The 15,983-nt window shown below is 43.7% G+C and overlaps 1 protein-coding gene across 1 annotated transcript; it reads right to left on the bottom strand.

Moving 5' to 3' along the window:
* Positions 1 to 8,538: 8,538 nt before the first annotated feature.
* On the bottom strand, positions 8,539 to 15,368 carry LOC310853253 (uncharacterized protein). Its single transcript, XM_083757515.1, has 4 exons — positions 15,238 to 15,368; positions 11,338 to 12,297; positions 10,804 to 10,833; positions 8,539 to 9,445 (listed from the first exon to the last, which is right to left on the bottom strand). Exons 1-4 carry the CDS (start codon positions 15,251 to 15,253, stop codon positions 9,393 to 9,395), a joined length of 1,059 nt encoding a protein of 352 aa, XP_083613641.1. The 5' UTR covers positions 15,254 to 15,368; the 3' UTR covers positions 8,539 to 9,392.
* Positions 15,369 to 15,983: the final 615 nt, after the last annotated feature.

Genomic DNA, 15,983 nt, shown 5'->3' with positions numbered 1-15,983 from the left:
CGTAACCCTGTGAAGAGTTGCACTATACACTCCTCTAGCCTTAGGAGACATTATGGCTTAAAAGCCTTTATTTATAACCGTCACAAATGTCTGTCTAACATGTACATTTGGCCTGTTTTTAATTGCATGTATGTTGTATACATACATGTTTTTCTATGTGTATCGGGGGGGGGGGGGACTTTTGAGGGAATAAGTACTAAACTACACCGCCTTTTTCTAGAGGGAAGGTCCTCTTATGACCAAGGTTGAGCATGGAAATAAGACCTATTGGGATTTCAAACAAAGGCATTTTATTCTCTTTTCATTTTGTACACAAAGTAGTTATTCTTTTAAAATACTCATATTAAAACTCCACATCATATAAACAACCACGACATACTATACTATACACTTGGCTGGCGTACCGGAGGAGGAGCACAGCAGCATGGAACTAGAAAAAGTGCCCTTCTGGGCACAGGTCTCCACCAGGTTATCCACAGATCCGTGCAGTTAGAGGTGAAAACACTTTTCGGCCAGTTATAGCGCCACCTTGAGGCTGAGTTGAAATTGTTCATGTGGCATTTCGTCCTCGGCCTAGTGGGAATGTGGGTGCACAATTTCAAGGAAATCACGCGATGTGTTCATGATTTGCAGCATTTTGTTTGAAACTGAGCACTCCTGTGAACTTTGGAAGCCAATCTTAACCAATCAGGATGGAGTCTGATAAATCTGAAAGACCCGTTTCGTTGAATGGCTCTAGAGAGACTGTATACCAATTTCGTGATGTTTGGACCAAATCTGTAGGTGTACTGTGCAAAAACTTGTTTTGCACAAAGCGGCCTCCTGGTGGCGCTATAACAGGCTGTTCTGGAAAGTTTGGGGCAGAGGTTCATCGTTGGCATCCAGGGAGTGTGTGTGCAAAATATGGCATCGACCGGGTTAACGGTGGCCGAGATTAGCTGTTCACGGACACACGGACGGACACACGGACGGACGGACACGCGGACGGACGGAGTGCAAAACATACTCTCCCCACATGCCTTCGGCCTGGTGGAGACAATAAGGACATTTATACTTACTAATTCACCAGGCAGCCAGTATGCCGATACATTTATACTTACTAATTCACCAGGCAGCCAGTATGCTGATACATTTATACTTACTAATTCACCAGGCAGCCAGTATGCTGATACAATACTTACTAATTCACCAGGCAGCCAGTATGCTGATACATTTATACTTACTAATTCACCAGGCAGCCAGTATGCTGATACATTTATACTTACTAATTCACCAGGCAGCCAGTATGCTGATATATTTATACTTACTAATTCACCAGGCAGCCAGTATACTGATACATTTATACTTAATAATTCACCAGGCAGCCAGTATGCTGATACATTTATACTTACTAATTCACCAGGCAGCCAGTATGCTGATACATTTCTACTTACTAATTCACCAGGCAGCCAGTATGCTGATACATTTCTACTTACTAATTCACCAGGCAGCCAGTATGCTAATACATTTCTACTTACTAATTCACCAGGCAGCCAGTATGCTGATACATTTATACTTACTAATTCACCAGGCAGCCAGTATGCTGATACATTTATACTTACTAATTCACCAGGCAGCCAGTATGCTGATACATTTATACTTACTAATTCACCAGGCAGCCAGTATGCTGATACATTTATACTTACTAATTCACCAGGCAGCCAGTATGCTGATAAATCTAGGAAAGCCATGCCTTCAAACTCTTGTCCTCCTCAGGTAGGCCTACGCCAACCTTACAGCAAACTAGTGGATCCCCTGAATGAAAGCAGCCCAGCCCTTTTTTTAAGATATTTTTTTTGTTTTATTTTTTTTATTGGTTTTTGAAGGGACAGACAGTAGGCTGACAGGAAACGGGAGAGAGATGGGGGGATGACATGCAGTAAAGGCCGTGTCGGGCTCGGGAGTCGAACCCGCGGCACACTGTGACTGGATTACCAGTCGGGTGCCCAGACGGTTACGCCACCGCCTGGGCCAGCCCAGCCCTTTTAAACCTGTCTGCCAATAAACCCCACCATTAATTTGAAACAGGGAGCACCTGGCTGATGCTGCCATAGGAACAGGTCTACCTGCAGGTTACATAATGGACCTTGAGTCGACGCCGGCCTCCTTGTGATCCCCATAAGAAGATCAGGCTCAAAACCTGGGGCGACAGGGCCTTCTCTGTGGCCGCCCCTACCCTCTGTGGGGCGACAGGGCCTTCTCTGTGGCCGCCCCTACCCTCTGTGGGGCGACAGGGCCTTCTCTGTGGCCGCCCCTACCCTCTGTGGGGCGACAGGGCCTTCTCTGTGGCCGCCCCTACCCTCTGGAATGCTCTCCCCAAACACATCCCCACCTTCAAAACCGCACTGAAAACCCACCTGTTCAGAATTGCATTCCCTAGCTGATGTGTTTTTAACTTGTTACATGTACTGTTTTTATTTTACTTGTTTTCTAATAAAGTTGTCCTTTTCTTATGTCCCCCCACACATGTAAAGCGTCTTTGGAAATTAAGAAAAGCTCTATATAAGTCCCAGATATTATTATTATTAATAAAGACATTCATTCATTCACTCACTGTAACCCATGGTAACTAAATGCTATATTTTTCTTGGAGACCGCATTGTGTTTTAGGGCTACTGTTCTGAAGTTCTGAATAATCCTTTGGTGTTTGTTGCTTCACCACCAGAACAAACACGGCAGGGCTGTATGTTTTCACTGGCCACTCTCTCGCCTAATTCTCCACACACAGCCCCAGAGAGTAAACATCAGCATGCATTCCAAGGCTGTTACACGCCGACAAATCAACAGGAGCAGTCGAGCTACAGTCAGTGTTGAATGGTGGATATTACAGTCAGGAATGTTATGCTTTAACCCATTCTGGGCGGGAACCCCGGTTGGTGTTTTAAGCATTTTGTTATACTTTAGCTATTGAAAAATAGCAGATTGTAGCTTGTAGGTCTGCAATTTTTGAAAGATCGGTGGCCAATTACATATATTTTTGGGGGTCCTTGACATGAAAATGACTGACATAGAAATAGATGTCAGGACTAAATGGCTTAACTTCATTTGAAAACTAGGAGAGGCAGATATTTATTTTGATATAAAGAGAATGATATATTTACACATTTACCTCATTTGTATTTTTAGTCACCCATGTTTGTTCTATAGGATATACAATTTTCTAGCGTGACATTCTGTCACCTGTCACACTTGTGACTTTGTGCTTCATGCTATTCGTTATATGTCTGTTCACCACGCATTTCTTTCAGTTCAGTTCAGTTCTCCATGTATGGTTATGCAGGGTTTGATGAGGTGTCGTGATCTTCATTATATGGAGATGGCCATATATCGCGGTGTGACGTGTCACGAGGCGTGATGTCACGAGCTGTGACCATATATGGAGGTGTGATGTCACGAGGTGTGACCATGTATGGGGGCGTGATGTCACGAGCTGTGACCATATATGGAGGCGTGATGTCATGAGGTGTGACCATATATGGGGGCGTGATGTCAAGGTGATGTCACAAGGCGTGACTATTCTGTCTCAGATATGTAGATGTGTGTCCCTTCTACATCCCTTTACAGATAGCGAACATCATCATGTCCAAACTTTACTGTCCTCTTCTCAATATCCAATAATGGTTAATTTGTAAAACTGAAATAAGTTTGAGCTGAGCTAACACATCTGAAATTACTAAACACTAATTACTGGCTCTGTTACAGCAATCGCCTCTAGGAGGTGCAAAAATAGTACGTTTTAGAAGGCCACACAATGTGTGACGTGACAGTGACCATATATGGATGTGTGACGTCACGAGGCGTGACCATTATATGGAGGCATGGGGGTGACTTACGAATGGACGGGAGATGTAGGTTTTCATAGTAAATGCGACCTATGGTCGCAATTAACAAGCTATAGGGTTACCAAAATCTGTGGGGTTTATAGTGTAATAAGCTTAGAGATATTACGTCATGTTCATAAAGTTGACATTTTGGCCTGAGGGTGGCACTACAGTACAGAAAAGGTCATGGCATGGGGTCACCAAAATAAGTTCTGGGAACTCATTACAACACTAGTAATAACGGAAAATGTATTCTTTATTAATCTAAAGAAAACACGAAATGATCAAATAGTGATATTTGTCAGTTGACGCCCCACCCCCCCCCCCCCCCCCCCCATATTAGTCTGATTATTATTTTAGTAACGTGTATGTTTGTATTTGTTTGCGTTCGTTTCCGACGTTCTGTGTGTAGCCTACGTGGTTCAATGACTGTGTTTTGCATTGGCAGCGCTGTTTCAGCCGCGTTTGGTTTGAAGTTATATCGAGTGACGTTCGAACATTTGCTGTATGACAGTGGTTCCCAAACCTTTTCGTGTCAAGGACCCCCAAATCAACATTTATTGGGCCACAGACCCCCCATTTGAAAACATTATGCCAGTGACCCCCATAAGGCAGGGTTTTTACAGCTCTATAGCAGTGATTCCGAAACATTAATGTCATGGACCCCCAGTTTCACACGCATTATGCTACAGACCCCCGGTTTAATGGCATTTCTATCTCTGGTACCCCAATTTATATTGTAAAACCATTGGTAAGAGTGTACACATGGTTCCATTTCTATCTCTAATTGAGCTAGGTCTCCCCTGGAACTCCCTCAAGTAGGCCTAGCCCCAGGGGTACCCGGACGCCATTTTGGGAACCCATGCTGTATGCAGCCTGTGTGGCTGCCAGGGATATTTGCCTCTTCCCTTCCCGTTGCCCAGAGGCCGCTTTGCCGTCCCATTGGCTAGAAGCAGCCAATCGCGACTAGGTGGCGAAGAAGAAGAAGAAGAAAAAAGAAAGAAATGCTTACCACTAGCTTTCTTCCCTTGGGAGACTTTGTGACAGCTGCTGAAAGTTGGGGTACCATTAACAACCTATAGAAGGCGAAATTCTCAAAACTAGACCTGTACGTGCCCGTCGGCTACTGGCATACTTGAGAACGATGCAACTTGGGAACCTAATAAATTAATACCCGTTGTACAACTTGTCATAGGCTACCACGCCAAGCTGCAACGGGTGATACGCTCTGCGGAGAGGGCGATTGGCCGTCCTCTGCCCTCCCTCAAGTCCCTGCACGACTCCAGGGCATTGAGGAGAGGGAGAAAGATCATGGCCGACCCCTCCCACCCTGGCCTCGGCCTCCTCACCCTGCTCGCCTCTGGGAGACGGTTGCGGCTGCCGAAGGCTACAAAAGTCCGCCACAGACTGAGCTTTTTTCCCCTCAGCCGCCAGGCTGCTAAATGACTCTGGTTTCCCTCCCACCCCGCCCCCTAGGGAGTGTCACCGGACATGTTTTGCACTATGTTCCATAAACTCTGCACTTTATATTTATAGGCTACTTCCTGCACAGTGTTGTATTTGTGTTGTTATGTGAAAAAAGGAATAAGAAATGCGCACACGCAATGTCAAAACAAATTCCTGTGTTTTACACAATGGCAAATAAAGGTATCTGAATCTGACCTGTTTTAACTGTCTGTCTGTCTGTGTCCCACATGGATATCTCTGTATCTTCCGGTCTGCCTGTGTCTGAAGAGGGCAAACTGAGTGACTGAAAAGTGGACTGGTTAAATAGGCTAATCAATTGTCAGGTGTGGGGTTGCCTGAGGCAGAGGCTGGAAATTGCACAGGTGAGGGGATTTAGGCTGATTAGGCCCACTGGCAGAGCCTGACCAGAGGCCTTTTGTGGTGGTTCTGGAGAACCGTGGGTCCGATCGACTCGAGGCCGGGCAGTGCACTCCCTGCGGGGGTGTGGAACGCGTGCGTCGAATTTGAAGTCGGTGGGGCAAACGGTTCTCGAGTTACGTGCATTACAACCGTACACACACACACACACACACACACACACACACACAGACGTGGCACATAGCCTTCATCACAAATGTGATGAGGTCAGCACATTTGGGCAATGGCCGAATGAAAATGAAATTTTGAGAATGCATATAGAATGGTCATTAGTAAACACTTGGTCTTGTATATCTAATAAAGTTGACCTTGAATTGATTGGAATATCTCTTTTGTCCAATTCTGTTTTGACTGCAGCTTTTTCCAATATTTCTCTATTTTAGGGCAGTCCCAAAATAATGTATGGTCACCAATCATGTCAGTTTCTCCAGCATTTGTTAGTGGAGTTGGGCTTCAATGGACAAGCTGTCAGAGGGGTTCTAAAGAAGAAGAATTTTAGCTTTCCACTGTTTCCAGTCAAATTATTTATTTCTCTCGTCTATGGCAGCTAGAACATATATCTTCCCAAACATACATCATCCTATACCACAATGTTCAACTGCCCAATATTCTCACATTCGGTAGACCCAGCCCTCCTTTCTCTTTTGGTGACATCAATATTTTCAACCTAATTCTCGGCCTCCTATTCTGCCAGATACATTTTGATATTAATTTTTCTAGTAATTTGAAAAGGGATTGTGTAATACTGAGATAGGGAGAGATTGAAATAAGAAGTATTTGTGTTAAAATATTTCTGACTGAGTGATTCCATCCTTCCGAAAAAGGACAGAGGCAGCTAGATCTCATATGTAGATCTTTTTTTTTAAATTTCTATATCTTTCACCGGTTTATCATAATAGGAACTGTATAATTGTGTAATTTCAGGAGTAAGGATTATCCCGAGATATCTGAATCCCTAGGTTAGTGGTTAGATCTCCTAAAAAGAGTCACCATAGCTTCTGATTTAGTTGTGTTAACCTTTAGGTTAGGTACTTAGGTTAGGGTTACATCGTATACAATGTTGTGCAAAGTAAGTGAAACCAATGGCTTAAAAACACACAAGTTAAAATATAAAAACACAAAAGTGTGTTAAAAATGAGACTATAATATTAAAAGTGATGTGTCGAGTCTGTAGGTGGGGAGTTGGAACGAATATCAAACACACTGGCGACACCTGGTGGCCGTAAATGCTGCATGCAGCAACGTGTAACTGATCATACTGGTAGTCAGGAAGACCTTTCTTCCCCAATGTGTTTGTAAAGGTGTCTACTAACATATCCCACATTAGTTTCTATTCAACCACCCTAGGGGAATTTTTGACAGCTGCTGAAAGTTGGTGTACCATACCACCATTATAAGGAAAAATGTTCTAAATTTCATTATGCTAAAGTTTTATCCATTATGTAGCATGTGACGTGTCAAACTAGGGTTTTTTTTATGGTTCTGAATCCAGTCCAAGCATGGCCATAGCCATAGCCGTCATCACAAATGTGATGAGGTCAACACATTTAAAACCCAGACACATTACAAGCTTAAAATAAGATTTTTGGTACTCCAACTATCAACCCCTGAATTTACCATGATCCAAAATGTAATTTATATAATTCATAATTTCTTAAAATGTTATTTGGATGAACCTAAGGATCATACAAAAAACCCAGGCCCTTTTAGCTTAGATTGACTGACTGGCCTATAAGTAACCCAAGAGCCTATGAGTCAAACAGTAGAATCTGTACATTGATACTATAAACACTATGGAATGCCAGATCAATAATAACCTGGCATCTGTCTGCAGGCACTTGTCCTTTTGGACAATTACTTTGCCACTTGTCCAGGCCCTAAAGTTCCTTGATTGGTTCGTTAGTGTTGAGCTTCAACGCTTTCTTCGATGGCATGGGTATTAGGGCTTCCACTTCTAGTGATTTTTACTAGTTTACTAGTAGACTTGTTTAACTACCCATTATGTAAAACAAAAACAAAACATTTGAAAAACTGTGTACATTGGTGACTGTCTATAATCTAGATTCCCCCCCCCCCCCCCCCCCCCTCTTTTTGTAGGCCTCAAGATCAGCTAATTTAGCTGATCTTGAGGCGTCAGTGTACAAAAACGAGGAAACCTCCACCCCCCCCCCCCCCCCTCCCAGAAAGAAAACCCCGAATTGGATTTAAAAAGTGGATTTACTAGTCCCATACCCTAATGGGTATGGGATTTGAACGTGAAAAATAAATAAATGTCTACATAACATGCCATCTAAATCAGTGGTTCTCAAAGGGGGGGGGTCCTTGAGGCAATTCCAGGGGTCCCCAGCTAAATGATAGTTTGCAACTAAATTAACCCTTATGGGTTTGTAACTCTGAGTGTACAAATAGAACCAAATAGAACCTAACGGGTCCATTTGTACGGAGTTAAATTAACATCGATTTTATATACAATATAAATTGGGTTCTTGGAGATAGAAATGCCATTAAATGTGGGATCCGTACTCTGTAGACGAATGCATGTCAAACTGGGTGTCCTTGAAATTAACCATCTTGAGAATCACTGCTAGAGCCGTAACAATCTTCTCTTATGTGGGTCCCTGGCATAACTTTTCAAATGGGGGTCACAGGCTAATTAGTGTAAATTTGGGGGTCCTTGGTCCGTGGCACAACCACTGATCTAAATTACACATTTTTAGCCTTTGCATACATACATACACCTGCTATGTGTAACAACCCAAAAGACCAAAACTACAATGTCAAGTTTATTCATTTTATTAAGCAATACTGTTCACTTACATTCCTCCTCCAGTGTAAATTGTATATATTTCATTTCATTTTCAAAATTAAATCAACAATTTATTTAACATGATATCCCTTATGGATATATATATATATTTATATGAGCAACACTAACCCACTTAGGGAATCAACAAAAGGAAAGGGGGGAGGTCAGCATAAAGATCTGACAAGGGGTAACGGGTGAAATCTATTGTGCAGCTGACTGCACCCTGGTGTAAACCAAAAAACAAACTTTAGTTAACATGATTCCCCTCGTGTGTACAATGAAATAGAAGCAGGTACAAGACATTCTCAATTTTATACAAAAAAAAAAAAAAAAAAAAGCAAAAATCACTCCGTTTTTTTAAAGTTTGTTCGCACGCAAGGATTGGTCAAAACAACAGATTTAGAAAGTGCGTGATTGACCACTCGCTGGACTCGACAGAGGACAGGATGACCACTCGCTGGACTCGACAGAGAGGACAGGACAGAAATGGGGTCGTAAAAACTGCAACTCAACAAAACAAAAAAAATAAGAAAAACAATGACAGCTCCTTGGAGATCGTTCGTTCTTTAAAAAACGACCGGCTCTTTAACACAAACTAAGAATCGTCATGAAGAGGTCGATGAAAACAGGTCCAATTACTTTTAAGGCAGGCTTCTTTGTAAGGCGTTAAAAAAAGTCCATTGCTGTAGATCTTCAAAGGAGTTAGTCCAAAGTGTCTCAGTGTGACGTAATCCTGAGTGCAGTGTGTGAAGAAGGGAACTTTATTTATTTTTGTCCATTTTGTGTGTGTGTGTGGTGTGCACGTGTTTGTGTGTGCGTGTGTAGTGTGTAGTCTCACACTGCTAGGCCGGCTGCTCCAGGGGATCCTTATACCAGACAACCTTGTTTTTCGGGTCTGAAAAAAAATAAAAAAAATAAAGCAAAGCTTTGTTAACCCATTTAGTGGCTCGTTGCATCTGTTGCTAGGGCCGTGTGTCACGACTACCACATTTAACCCACTCTGGTGGGAACCCCTTTTGGTGTTCTAAGCATCGTGTTATACTTTGGAGATTGAAAAATAGCAGATCTACAAGCTCATAGCTATTTTTGAAAATGTGTCAAAATGTGCCACAAATCTTTGAATATATATTCTTTCAGAGCAAACGTTTTTAACTCAAATCTTTGCTTCTGGGGGGTCCCCCCCCACCCTTTTTCCCCTAACTGTATATGTTTCTTTTCCCTTTTTGCTTCCCTTATGATGAATTCCTGTTCTGTTCTTTAACTATATAGAAGTGTCTATTTGTACGTCTCTAAATGTTTTGATGAATTGAACATGCTCAAATTTCAACCGTTTGTTATAAACGTCAGAGACGTCCGCATCCTGAATCATAGCCACGTTGATAACGTTTGTATTAAACCAACACGTTTGTAAATCTGTCAATATTTGAGCGAGTTATGACTATAGAACATACTGTAGCCACTCGGCAAGCGTCAGATACTCCGCCTTGAGCCATCTAGCCTGCCTATCTATCTATCTATCCATCTATCTATCTATACGCACACAGCCGACTGCTATTGCTGAAAACGTTACTGTGGCCAATATGGACATATTCCAACGCCTTGATAACGGTTGATAACGTGAATTTAATTAAATTTCATATGAATCTGTTGAATTGTGACAGGGCTGAGAGTTGATCGTCATGTGTTGAAACTGGGGTCTGAGCCCATTTTTGAAGCCTGACACACACACACACACACACACACACACACAACACACACACACATGAAACCCCCAAGAAATTCAACGTTTAACCAATTAAGCCCGCGGAAAGCATCCGTGTCACCTTGGATTCTATCAATTTGAATTAATTTATACTTTGGCCAAAAGTCATGGAATCTTTTGCAAATCCTTGAATATATATTATTTTAAAGCATAGGCATAAAACTGTTAAGACATCTGTAGAATCAGTCTCAGGTTTAAATGGGCTCCATTTGTTCTTGAGTTAAATTAAGTGGTTTTACAATTGGGGGTACCAGAAATAGAAATGCCATTAAATCGGGGGTCCGTAGACTAATGCGTGTGAAACTGGGGGTCCATGAAATTAATATGTTTCGGAATCACTGTTAGAGCCGTACAAATCCTCCCTTATCGGGGTCACTGGCATATGTTTTCAAATGGGGGGTCCGTGGCCTAATAAATGTTGATTTGACAGGAACAAGTTTGGGAACTATTGAGCTAAGGCACATTGAAAAGTCAGTGTAGAGTGAGCATACCTTTTTGTTTGTTACAGACAGCATTCCATTCTATGAGAAGAGAAAAAGGTCACAGTTAGAAACTGATGTTGTGAAATGTCAAGATAAGACAAAAACAACAGTGTGTGTGGTGGTGGTGTGCAGTGGCTTGAATTTTTCTAGAAGCAGTGGTTCCTAAAGTGGGAGTCCGGAGACCCCCAGGGGTCCTTGAGGGAGTTCCAGGGGGGTTCCCAGCTAAATGGACCCTTAAGGGTCTGTAACTCTGAGAGTGTACAAATGGAAACGAATGGACCCCAACGGGTCCATTTGTATACTCAAGAGTTAAATTAACATTGATTTCACACTATAAACTGGGGTCTCAGAGATAGAAATGCCATTAAATGGGGGTCCGTAGACTAATGCATGTCAAACTGGGAGTCCTTGAAATTAAACGGGTTGAGAATCCCCGACATATCTTTTCAAATGGGGGTCCGCTGGGCTAATTAGTGTCAATTTGGGGGTCCTCGACATGAAAAAGGTTTGGGAACCACTGGTCTAGACTAGAGGCCCACTTACCGCGAGTGTGATATTTTAAGGCCTCCACCAGATGGCGACAACTAAGCAGCAGCTTCCCATTACTGTCGTCCACCTCTGGACACGTCCCATGAAGAAGAGTGACCGGGGAGGTAGCGGCGGCCGGAACAACGACGGTCACCTCGTCAAGGGGCTGTGCTGCGCAACACGTCCCCTGCTGTGGTGGTGGTGGTGGCGGTGGTGGGCTGGTCGATTCTGTTGCGTCCGTTGTCGGTGGTGGTGTCACAGCAGCAGCAGAGGCTGCGCTAGGGCATGATGGCGCCGTGCCCCGACCGCCTTCCCCCGGCGGCCTCGCCTCGCTGATGAAACTGAGACCCCACTGGTTCTGTAGCAGCACTCCGATGGCCGGGGGGTCCTCCTCCAGCGCGCCGCCCGGCGCCCCCGACTTCACCTTGGAGGCGTAGCTGACGGCGGGCTGCAGCTTGGCGGGGCTGTCCTGCACCGGGAACGCAGGCGGGGGCTTGAGCAGCGACAAGCCGTCCCCCACCCACCGCTCCTTCTGCTGCAGCTTCTGAGATCTGAGGTCGTTGGCGGCGCGGCCCCCAGCCCCCCCGGGACCTCTCTGGGCTTCTCTGCGCTGCTGGCCGCCCCGGCGCTGCTGCTGCTGGCCCCGGTGGCGCTGCTGCTGCTCCTTCTCGCCGCGGTAGGCGAAGGGGTGGTGCGACGACGCGTGGTGGCCGCCGTGGGGTCCGCTCGGTTGGTGGTGGTCGCCCTCGGGAGTGCCGGCAGGCGAAACACGACGGGTCTGTTGTTGTTGTTTGTCTACGGCGCCAGCGGTGCAGCCTCCTCCGCCTCCACCGTTTCCTGAGCCGGGGGACAGGCGGCGGTTGCGAATGTGTGGTTCTGAGTTGGCGGTGGTGGTGGCGGCGGTGGTGGAAACGAGGACTGCTGGGTCACACAGGGCATCGGTCTCACAGGCAGCGTTGTTCGATTCCCATGTACCTTGGGCACGGGAGAAACGACAATGTAGAGATTAGACCGGTGGAATTCATTCAGCCGTTTTCATATCCAAGTTGTTTATTTACAATCACTGGCAGGACATATGTTTCGACCCGTATTGGTCTTTTTCAAGTACTTGGTGCATTTACAAAAGTGAGTTGCGAGCCGTTGCTTTTCTTCATGATATCCGTTAGCTTAACAGTTTGGCTCAGCACCAAGCTCGGAGGATGTGCGCCATTTTATTCTGATTATTTGGCCTTTGAGCCATGGACCACCATTTGATGAGATTTTGACTCTCAAGACCCAAAACTTAGAAAATGTTGATGGATAAGATTTTGACATCATGTCGGTGTCGATACCATAGGAGACAAGTCATAGGAGATAAGTCAGATAGCAGGCAAACTTTGATCAAATTATCCATTCTTCTGCATTCTCTAATTGTGTAGACTTCTTGTAAAGGAAGTGATGCAGATGTTTAACAATAATTAACTCTTGAGTAAAATGAAAGCAAATTAACCCATAAGGGTTACCAACACCATTTAGCTGGGGACCACCTGGAACCCCCTCAAGGACCACTGGTTGAAAACCAATAGATTAGACCTTAGGCATGGTCTAGATTAGAATGTGTGGTGACGGGGAACCGGGACTGGTTTGACTGGGAATGTCAATGTCAAGCTGGGGTGGGCCGAGTCCTGACAACGAAAATATCCATAAGGCACTCAAGTTAAATGTCCTGGTTTTCAATATTCACTGCTTGTTTATCACTTACATTCATTAACCCATTCTGGACGGGAACCCCTTTTGGTGTTTATAGCATTATTTAGCTATTGAAAAATAGCAGACCTACAAGCGCATAGCGCAGCACCGAGTGCCATGCTACGAGCTTGTATAGATCTGCTATTTTAGAAAAATCTTGAAAATGTGGCACAAATCATTGAATATATATTCTTTCAGAATTCAGAGTGCACGATTTAACTGAAATCTTTGCTTCTGGGGGGTGCCTGGAACATCATATTTTCAGATGTGGGTCGGTGGCCAAATTTCATATATTTTTTGGGGGTCCTTGACATGAAAATGTCAAAGAAACATAGGTTTTTCAGAAATGTATAGAAGGCATTTGTAGAATGGTCCTGATGTCTAAATGGGTAAAGGGCTACAGCGCAGGGGTCACCAATGTGTCCAAGACTTGCGCTTGTCCGTGGTGAATGTTTGATGTTCTTTTTTTTTTTTAAACACCATTATAATGTTCTTATTTTGATCACAAGACCCAAAATACTGAATTTCTGTCATACATGACACTCATTTACTAGGACACTAGAGTCCAACTAGTACTAGTTGTTCTCGGATGTTATATTTGCAAGGACTCCCTTAACTCAGAGAGTGTACAAATGGAACCACATACGACACTCTTAGAGTTACAGACATGTCATGGTCATTTAGGGCTTGCTCTTTATATGCGTTTATGGTAATATTATTGTCCACTTTTTTGTATGTCCGTGGGAACATTTAAATTTTGACAAAAACGTCCACCACTAGTCAGGGGATTTTATCAGTATAATGTCAAATCTGGGAATACATTTCTTACAAACACATTTTCTTCACCAATGTGTTTGTAAAGGTGTCTACCAACATATCCCACATTGGTTTCTATTCACCCACCCTAGGGGAATTTTTGACAGCCGCTGAAAGTTGGGGTACCATACAACCATTATAAGGCAAAAATTTCTAAATTTCATTATGCTTTATAATGGTAACTTGTATGGTACCCCCAACTTCAGTAGCTGTAAAAAAAAAAAAAAAAAAAATCCCCTAGGGTGGTTGAATAGAAACCAAGGTGGGATATGTTAGAGTAGACACCTTTACAAACACATTGGGGGATACAATTCTTGGTAAGAAACGTATTCCCAGATTTTATTAATATCCCCTGACTACACAAGCCAGTAGTACGGGGATATGGCCCCTGCTAAAGCGCCCAAATCATTGTCCCTCAGACTGTATTGGTATCCCCAACCTAGTTGTACGTCGCATTCTGGCAATGTCTTGGCGGGTTGATATACAGCGCCTAAGAGTATATAACAGGCAATAAGTCACATCAATGCCAAGAGAAAAAGAGCTGTCGTCAAGATTACTTGTGGAATAATTACCTTATTTTTCCTTCTTCTAAAAAGTTGTTTGGGGCGACAGACCGACCGGCCGGCAGGGCCAACCAACATTTTGATTACAACACAGGTCGAGGATAACATTAAGTAAGGAAGTATCATCATAACGGTTAATTAAATCGTCATATTTCTTTGACAGTTATATGCAGTGCAAATAGATTTGGGTGAAACTGGCCTCAAGTCAACGAAACGCAACCCTGTTTACGGTTCATGTTATAAATAATGCGGCACGGACTGGAGAGCCATTTATAACACAAGACAGCAGCTAGCTAGCTAAACTAGCACGGCGTTAGCTAAACTTAAGGCTAGTAGCACAGCCAGCCAGCCACGTTCGCCGTGGGTTTAACGCCGAATTTACAACCACGTTTGTCACGCGAAACTTAAGGCCCCGGTGATCCAACATGTTAATCCACCGCTAGTGGGACATTAAAAAGTCCCGTCTGTCTGTCCTGTCACACACACAGAAAACAAAAGCAAAACGTCACAACACAATTGCCCCAATTCGACCGTTACATTAAGCTAACATTAGTTAGCAGGTTTAGCCACAACAGCAGCAGCAGCAGCCAGTCCCCCCAAAAGTTTCATCATAACCTCCATTCAAAAAGCGCTTAGAGTCGATTGACACCGAACACTTAGCATATTAGCGGCTAAGCTAGCTAGCCTCCTGATTAATGGCTAGTAAAAAAAAAGGGGAAAAAAGCCCTCCGGCTGGAATTTGAAGCGTTTGTTTGCGAGGTTAGGGAAAGGCAGACGTCGGCAAAAAGTGTTTTTTTTTTTTACTCACCTGTTTTGATATGCATGTCTTTTCGCTGACCGACGCGTTGAAGTTAAACCGTTTCGCTAACTTTTCGTTGTTTACGGTCGGTCCTCCACACGGAGCGGTCAGCTAGCTATGAGCCTCCTCCTTGTGTCCACACCGGAAGCAGGAGGGAGGGACCGGACATGACATGAGACGAACTTGTGGGTGGGGCCGTGGTCATAAAGTTGCGTGACCGCCCGGCGGCCCGCCACACTGACGCGCGAAAAACAGCCGAGCTACAAGCTCACAACTACGCCCGCGACGCCTTGTGAGCTTGTAGGTCGGCTGTTTTCGACGAATCAGTTTCTGCTAGACTCAAGATAAGATTGAATTAAATATAAGGGAAGTTGATTTGATTTTGATTGATTGAAAATGTTATTCACGGTATCTAGCATGGGTACATAATGTACGTACTACTAATAATAATAGCAGATTTTGTTTTGACCTGGTTGAAATGTACCGTACATTTCAACCAGCTGGTCAAAACAAAATCTGCTACTAAGACCTGTTTTACATCAGGGTTCTCCATTTTAAGTCAGACTCTTAATAGGCCTGCTCTATATAATTCATCATACATAGTTGAAAAATGGAAAAGACAATTATGTTTTTTATAGCAACCATGCAGTTTGAACTGTACTTTACTGTGCTGTGCTTTTTTCTGCAAACTGTTAATAAAGACGACCACACATTGCAAATATAACTATAAAAAAGTTAGCAATCAATCAATATAT

Source organism: Protomyctophum parallelum (genome assembly GCF_964188405.1).
Source record: "Protomyctophum parallelum genome assembly, chromosome: 22".
NCBI lineage: Eukaryota > Metazoa > Chordata > Actinopteri > Myctophiformes > Myctophidae > Protomyctophum > Protomyctophum parallelum.
This window is presented reverse-complemented; position numbering and strand designations above follow the sequence as displayed.

Coding starts and splice junctions, on each gene's coding strand:
- LOC310853253 (XM_083757515.1), bottom strand. Junction 10,834..11,337: donor CTTAAAATATCACACTCGCG/GTAAGTGGGCCT, acceptor CTCTTCTCATAG/AATGGAATGCTGTCTGTAAC. Junction 9,446..10,803: donor TGTCTGTAACAAACAAAAAG/GTATGCTCACTC, acceptor ATTTTTTTTCAG/ACCCGAAAAACAAGGTTGTC.